This window comes from Nyctereutes procyonoides, unplaced genomic scaffold (genome assembly GCF_905146905.1).
Source record: "Nyctereutes procyonoides isolate TBG_1078 unplaced genomic scaffold, NYPRO_anot_genome, whole genome shotgun sequence".
Classification (NCBI taxonomy): Eukaryota; Metazoa; Chordata; class Mammalia; order Carnivora; family Canidae; genus Nyctereutes; species Nyctereutes procyonoides.
The window spans coordinates 1,502,572-1,510,698 of record NW_026575043.1 but is presented as its reverse complement, the minus strand read 5'-3'; the positions used below and the strand labels follow the sequence as shown (position 1 = coordinate 1,510,698).

Here is an 8,127-nt window from a genome sequence, read left to right as displayed (position 1 = left end):
TTTACTATGATTTCTACCTGAAGGTTTACGCTACCTTTTCTCCAGTTACTGCTTCTTTTTCTCCCCCTGCCCTGCCCTGCCTAGATAGAGAAAGTGCGTGTCACTGTAGACAACTGAGAAATAGTCAACATTTAATCTCAATTTTATGTTGGAGACGCTATTTCCAATGTCTGAGGAGACTGCAGCAAAATTACTTTTTTAAAACACATTTTAAAACTAATAATATGTTTTTTGGCAATCAAACTCACAACCATCAGTGTTGGTAGAATCACCTTCTACCCACCTGAACTAACCCGCCACATGGCCAGATCCCCTTTTTACATAAAAGAGTAAAAAGTTTGTTGGAATTCTTATGTTTCTTTAAAGCTAAAGGGAATCCTTCTTCTCCAAAGGAGGCTTCTTTTTAAGAGTGCTGAGACTTGGGGGTCACAGGTTTGGGGGTGAGGCAGAAAGAGGAGGAACCGAGGAAGCAGGCAGGGTGAGACTCAGAGACAGAGGCTCAAGTAGAGAAGACAAAAGAAAAGTGAGGGGTTGGGGGAGGAGGAGAAAGGGAAGTGGGGCACCCGGGTGCCCTGGGGCTGAGGATGGGGGTGGTGGGGGCGGGGCAGAGCTGGCAGGGCCAGTTCTGGGTGGAGAGGTGGAGTCTGAAAGGGAGAATGCAGACTGAGGCCCAGATTGGGGGCGCCTGGGGACAGAGGGATAAGAAATCCAGGGACAGAGGGAGAAACCGGATACTCAGATGCCCCATCAGCAGGCCTGTGTGTACAGACTCCGGCGTCCCTTCCCTGCGGCACTGCTTCCCACAGACGCTTGGCCTGGCCCGGGAGAGGCATCTGAAAAGAAACCTGAGCGCCTGATGAAAGCCTATAAAATGTGATGCCCAGTCCTAGGAGCCTGACAAAGGTCCTCAGAGAGTGGGGCAACCAGAGCACCCAGAGCCGATGCATACCTGGGACAGGATGGCCCACCGGTCTGCCCTGAGGCTGGGCCCTCTGCTCCTGCTTTCCCTCTGTGCATCCTCCACTCCAGGTAAGGAGAGGTGGAGGCCAGGCAGGGGCTCCTAAGGGAGGCCTGGCCTGAATCTATCCCCTCCGTGGCTCACAGTCTCCCTCCTTCGGCGCTTGGGCGAGCACCTTGGACAGATTCAGGACAGCTCCAGCCCCAGTTTGAGTTTAGGGCCAGGCGCTGTGGCCATCCCCAAACAAGGGTGGCTGGAGCAGCCACTGGACCCCTTCAACGCATCCGACACTCGGTCCTTCCTGCAGGTGAGGCCAGGAGGGGGAGCCCAGTGCCTTCTTCCCCTCACTCTACCCTCAGTGCCTGGGGTTTTGGGCCCCATAGGCTCATCCTCTGCGCTGTAAGTGACCACCCCCTACCTCCATCCACTTGGGTTTCTCAGCTTCCATTTCCTTTGTCCCTTGGGCATTGTCTTTCCCCCTACTTCTCCCTGTCCCTCAGACTGATCATCAAATCCACCACTGACATATAGATCTCAAAATGCAGCAGAAATCTGGGCCCATTTGGAACCAGACCTGCCTCACAATAGACACTTGAAGAGATCTAATGAATGATGTCCTCTGTGCACAGGCTGCAAAGGTCAGCTCATCGAGGCCCTATGTCCAAATCCATCCACATTCATCACTTATTCTGCACTTATCATCACAGTATGCAGCCACTATCTCAGACCCCAGGGACACAAGAGTGCACAGCTGACCAACCACCTGCTCTTATGGATCTTACATTTTAGCTGAGGAGACGCACAGGAGAGAATGGAACACACACACACACACACACACACACACACACACACACAAAGCCAATTTCACCTACTCCTAACCATAGAAAGACAGACCCATAAGGGAGAGAGACTGCCATGAACTGAGAATAAAGAATAGGTCAGGGCTCTAGATCCTACTTCTCCTTCCCCATGCAACCTGTTAGCGGTATTGGGTGAATGACCGACACTGGACCAGCCAGCGTGGACCCGTGTTCCTGCATCTGGGAGGCGAGAGCAGCCTCAGGTCTAGCTCAGTGCTGAGAGGTAAGATGCAAGGGTGGGAGCTGCCCCTGTAGTGCAGTGAGGTGGGCAGCTTGCATCCCCCCAACCACATATTCCTCACAGGGCACCCTACAGCCCTGGCCCCAGCCTGGGGAGCCCTGGTGATAGGCCTGGAGCACAGGTTCTATGGCTTGAGTGTCCCCGCTGGAGGCCTGGATGTGGCCCAGCTCCGCTTCTTGTCCAGCCGCCACGCGTGAGTGAGGGTCGGGAGGGCATCTGGGGACTCAGGACTGAGCGCATCTGTATTTTGGCAACTCTGCACCGGTGTTGCCCTCCTCCATGGCCTAAGGTTGGCCCCCAGGTCCCTGGTGCATGTTTTCTTCTCCTTTTCAGTGTCTTATGCTTTCTCTTTCTATCTCTGGGTCTCTGCCCATCCCCTCATCTCTTTCTCCCTCTCACGCATATTTTTACCTCTTGCTTAATCATTACAGCTTGCCGGTCCAGACCCCCAGCTCTGGTACTGGGGTTCCACAGCCTCCTCACTGGGCTTCAGTTTCTGCCCCTGGGCTCTTCCAGGTACTTGGTATCCTACAGATGAAGCCAGAGTGACCTGTAGAGCACACCCGCCCCCCCTCCTACCCACCCCCACTCCCCTGCTCAGATGTCTCACATATCTCTCCTCTCACTTAAAGTCAAAATCTTTACAGTGGCCACGAGGTCCTCTTGGCTCTAGGTCCCCAGGTAACTCTCGGACCTCACACCTGCTGGGCTCCAACTACACTGAGGTCCTTGCTCTTTTCCAGACTTCCTGGCACGTTACTGCCTGGAGCCTCTCAAAGCCTCCCTCTGCAGAGAGTGGGCTGCCCCTACATATTTGTATGGTCCCTCCACTCCCTCCTTCCCCTCCTCCGGGGTCCCTACTCTGGTTAACAGCCCCTCCTCCTCCTCAGTGTCCATCGCCAGCTCCACTGTTCTCCACTGTTCTTTGGGGACAAATCTGTCCTCCCCCACCTGCTGCCTCTCTGCCTCCCTCTGGCCTCCATCCCTCCCCATCTCCACCTATATCTCTTTGCCTCTATTTCTTTCTATCTCTTAAGTTTTTCACAAGCTGTCTCGGTTTCTAACCTCAGCAGGATGGCACCAACCACATACCGCGCCAGAAAGCTCCGGAAGGAAAAAAAACAGTTGGGATAGAAAAGAGGATATTAGGTCCATTCCACATCTCTCTCTCTCTCTGTCTCCTCTTCCTCCAGTGGCCTCTACCCGGTGCAGCCTGGGACCTTTATTCTTCCTGAGTAGCTCTCCCTATCTGCCCCCAACCCTCCCCTGTTATTTGTCAGGTTTCCAGCTATGACGCCTTAGAGATTTTTTCTTCCCCAAGTCGCCGGCAGGGAGGAGGGTGGAGGCTTTCCAAGAGGGTCTCCCCTGGCCGGGAGAGTGCCTGCAGAAACGACTGCGGGACACATTTGGGGAGCAGGGCCAGGGTATCTAGCCAGATGCCCCCACCGACGTCTCTGGATCCCCGCCCGCGCAGGGAGGGACTCTTAGGGACATGCACGAGCCTTCCCTCTGCCCCCCAGGCTGGCGGACGTGGCCTCTGCCCGCCTGGCACTCGCCCGCCTCTTCAACGTCTCCACCTCCAGCCCCTGGATCTGCTTTGGAGGATCATACGCCGGCTCCTTGGCCGCCTGGGCCAGGCTAAAGGTCTCCGGGGCCCGTCTAAGCGGGCGGGGGAGGGTCTCCATCTCGGGGGCAGGGGTCCCCACGTCTTCATTCACTCCCCCCGCCCCGCACCCTCCTTCACCCCAGAGGAGCTCCCCACGAACTGTCTCTGCCAGAGGGCACAGGTGGAGGGCAGGGCCTGGCCTAAGGCCACCGTCTGAGGGAGAGACACAGGGGCAGGGAACATGGGGTCCTGGTCCCCTTGCCCCGCAGGCTGATGGCGGCCCTCCCTCAGTTCCCCCACCTCATTTTCGCATCGGTCGCCTCCTCCGCTCCAGTGCGGGCCACGCTGGATTTCTCCGAGTACAACGAGGTGAGAGGCAGCGGGCGGCAGGTGCAGGGGGTGCTGGGGGGGTTCCCCTGATCCCTTCCCTCCCACGGTGCACAGGTGGTGTCCCGAAGCCTGACGAGAACTGCCCTCGGCGGATCCCCGGAGGTAGGAGGTGGGGCCAGATGGGACGTAGGGAGCGGGAGGCCTCGGAGGGTGGGGGCCAGACAAATAGTGTGAAACTTGCAAGGTGGCGGGTCTGAGCGAGGTCAGAGACCCGGAAGGTGGGCGGATGAGAACGCGGGAACCGAGAGATGGGGCGAGGCACCTAGAAGGGAGGCGGGGGGAGGAGAGGAGTGCGATCCTGTCGGGAGGGTGAGGCTCAGCGGGGCGGGGGGGGGAGGGGGCGCGACCCTTTCAGCAGGATGAAGCTCTGCGGGGCGGGAGAGCCGATGGGGGGCAACCCTATCAACAGGATGAAGCTTCGTGGGGCGGGGAGGGTTCCGGGGGGGGCACCCTATCAGCAGGACGAGGCTCCGCGCGGGGTGGGGGAGGGAGACGGTCGCAAGGAGCCCCGCCCCAGGCGGGGACTGGGAGAACCTGGAGCGCGCGTGGAAGACGCGGGTCCTGGGCAAGGAAAGGCGAGGCCCAAGCCCAGGTCTTCACCCGCGCGGTGTCTCGCTCCCGCAGTGCCGGGCGGCGGCGTCCGCAGCCTTCGCAGAGGTGGAGCGACGGCTGCACGCGGGCGGGGCGACTCGCTCGGCGCTGCGGTCGGAGCTGGGCGCCTGCTCACCTCTGGACAGAGCCGAGGACCAGGCGGAGCTGCTGGGGGCGCTGCAGGCCCTGGTGGGGGGCGCCGTGCAGTACGACGCGCAGGCCGGGGTGCCGCTGAGCGTGCGAGGGCTCTGCGGACTCCTGCTCGAGGGCCCGAGCAACCGCAGCCGCTCCGCGCCCTACCACGGGCTCCGGCGGGCAGTGCAGGTGAGCGGCCCTGCGTGCGGTTTGAGACGCGGTGGGGGCCTCGGCTGGCAGGGGTTCCTGCTCTGCTGCGCGTCCTAGGGCCAGCGTGAGCCCTTCTGGGCCCATCGTTTCCTCATCCACGGGCCCTCGGGAGGTGCACTGAAGTCGGTCAAGGGAAGCACGCGGTTTGCAAATGTTAGCGACTCTGTTACCTCTTTTGCGCATCTCGTTCTGTCTCCTTCCCCAGGCCTGCAACAGTCTAGCGCATAGCAGATGCTCAATTAGCCTTTCGAAAGAAGGAGGAAATGTAGCCCTCGGGACAGAGTTCTCCAAGGAACCCAGCCTCGGAACCCATAGTTACAAACGACTCTTACTTCCTAGCGCTGTCTGGACCAAATGCTGTCCTAAGTGCTTTATATATATATATATATATATATATATATATATATATATATATATATTAATATATTATACTAATATTAATATATTAATACATAATCATATATTTATTTATATATATTATTTTATATAAATAATATATGAATAATTATATGAATTTTATATATATATATATATATATTTCCTCACAATACTTCTAGGAGATAGGCACTATCTTTCCCCCACTTACAGATGAGGAAATTGAGGTCCAAGAGCTGATCACTTGCCCAAGGTGTCACCGTCATCTAGTATCTTCACGTCTAACCCACAGAGACCCAGGCACCCACTTGCTCTGACCCTTGACTCCCAGGACCTCTCTCTGCAGCTCTTCTGACTTCTGACCTTTGACATGCAGGAACTTATGTATGCTTTCAGGCCCTGGGCCTTGACTTGCTGGGGGGACAGGAGGGATTTATGTATGTATGTGTATCATCCTCTAGGTTGTCATGCACAGTCTCGGCCAGAGGTGTTTAAGCTTCTCTCGAGCAGAAACAGTGGCACAACTGAAGGTCACAGATTCCCAAATGTCGGGTGTGGGTGACCGGCAGTGGTTGTACCAGACATGTACAGAGTTTGGCTTCTGTGAGTGGCCCAACCCTCAACCCCCAAGACATCTATCTCTGTGGGGTGTCCAGACAAGCTGTCTCACAGGTGGTCTGGATTTGTTTTCTTTTTGGTGGGAGGGGACTGCTGGGTCTTGTTTAGCCTGCAGGGGTGGGGCTGGAGGGTAGACAACTATATGTGTGTGTGCACTTGGCCCTCACACTCTTCCTCACACACACAGTCCTCTGCATGAATGATTATCTCTCCAATCTGCTCTTCATCCATGTCCCTGTCCCAGAAATGGCCCTCCTGTCGCCCTGGTTACCCGTCTAGAAGCCCCAGCAGCGTTTCTCATGCCTCCTCCCCTTCGTCCTCCTAGCCTGTAGTCACTGAGCCCTGCCCACTCTTCATACCGGACAGCTCTCCAGTTCACCTCAATATACCAGTTTCCCTGACATCCCAGGAACTTTGCACATACTGTTTACTTGTCCTGGATGACTTATCTTCCTCTTGTCACATGGTTCACTTATCTTCAAGTCTCAATACAACGTGCCTCCTCCTTAGGATGTCTTTCCCGATTGCTGTAGCCTCCCCTCCCACTTCCTCCACAGCTCTGTGTGCTTCTCCTGAGCACTTCCCCAGCCTCATCATACAGACCTCATTGCCTATCTTCCCCTCTACATTGGGAGTCCTGTCACCGCAGAGCCTGGGACTGTCTTGGATGCTACCGTGTTCCCATTACTGTTCACAATGCATCTGAGCACACAAGAAGCGCTCAATAAATGGCAAAGAAAGGAATGAGTGCACAGAAGCCTAAGAGTGCTGTGGATTCTAAGCAAGGGAGACACGGTCCAATTTGTGCGTTCCGCTGCAGTGTTTCTTTATCTCTCTAGCCCTGTGCACATGCTGTCTTCCCTATTTGTGGGGCTCTATTCTCTTTGCTTGGCTCACTCCTGACTCCTGAGGGTTTTATCCCTGGCAGATTGCTTTTCTGGAGCCTCTTGTGCTCCCTCTGGGATTCGTCCCACCCCAGGCCTTTTTCCATCGCAGCCACGATGTTCTGGGCTGTCACTGTCTGAGGATGCCTGGTGTCTCTCTAATGAGACTGGGAACTTATGGAGCTGTTTTGGGCATTGCTATGGATGATTATGGAAGGGGAGGGCTGTATGTCCCACATTCATATGTATCTCCCTCCACAGATATCACCTGTGAGGGCCCCAGGTGCCCTTTTTCCCAGGTCCCAGCACTGCCATCCCAGCTAGAGCTATGTGAGCAGGTGTTTGGGCTCTCAGCCTCATCTGTAGTGCAGGCTGTGGCCCAGACAAACTCCTATTATGGTGGCCAGACCCCAGGGGCCACCCAAGTGCTCTTCATTAATGGTAAGCCTGCCATCACAACCTGACTCCTAGGTCTCCACCTATTCCAGGTGCAACACACCACATTCTTCCCTTTCTTATCAGGGGACACAGATCCCTGGCATGTGCTAAGCATAACACAAGCCTCAGGTCCCTTGGAGTCAGCCCTTCTCATCCCAAGTGCTTCCCACTGCATGGACATGGCACCGGAGAGGCCCTCAGACTCCCCCAGCCTCCGCCTAGGGCGCCAGGTAAGAGGCGGCAGCTCTGCATTTGCATATTAATGTACATGTCCCCGTCCCCTGCTAGGCTGGTATCTGACTCGCCATCCCCACCTCTGCACAGAGCATCTTCCAGCAGCTGCAGACCTGGCTCAGGCTGGCAGAGGAGAGCCAGGTTCGGAGTGGGGCCTGAGGGGCCCCTACTCTCGCCACTCCCTGCGTGGCCACCTCACCCTGGACATGTTCACTGGACAGGAGAGAGCAGCTTGTTCTGAAAGAGGAAATTCCCAAAAATTGGGCTTTAGCACCCGTTCTGCATGTAACTGACTTGGGTCCGCAAACATCCTTGTCACTCCTGCCTGAAAATGCTTTGTGACAGAGAGTTATGTAACTATACGAGGAGAATTATTCTCATTGTGAATAGTGGTATTTTATTTGATATTTTAGAGAGCATTTTACTAATTGTTTCCTGGCTGTCCTTTATTGTTTAAAGTATCTTACTGTAAAGTCGCTTTGTGTCATATAATTCTGGAACCATTTCACATTGATTTCTTTTTTTCCCCTAATTTCAAAAACAGCAATCTCTGCCGCTTCTTAGTATCCCAAAGGGACAGGGGGTCA

General features: G+C 55.3%; 1 protein-coding gene across 1 annotated transcript; it reads left to right on the top strand.

Moving 5' to 3' along the window:
- Positions 1–762: 762 nt before the first annotated feature.
- On the top strand, positions 763–7,778 carry PRSS16 (serine protease 16). Its single transcript, XM_055322146.1, has 12 exons — positions 763–1,029; positions 1,105–1,265; positions 1,942–2,041; positions 2,123–2,252; positions 3,580–3,703; positions 3,957–4,034; positions 4,110–4,157; positions 4,680–4,970; positions 5,828–5,969; positions 7,130–7,309; positions 7,391–7,536; positions 7,631–7,778. The coding sequence occupies exons 1-12, from the start codon at positions 942–944 to the stop codon at positions 7,697–7,699; spliced, it is 1,557 nt and encodes a 518-aa protein (XP_055178121.1). The 5' UTR covers positions 763–941; the 3' UTR covers positions 7,700–7,778.
- The last annotated feature ends 349 nt before the right edge of the window (positions 7,779–8,127 follow it).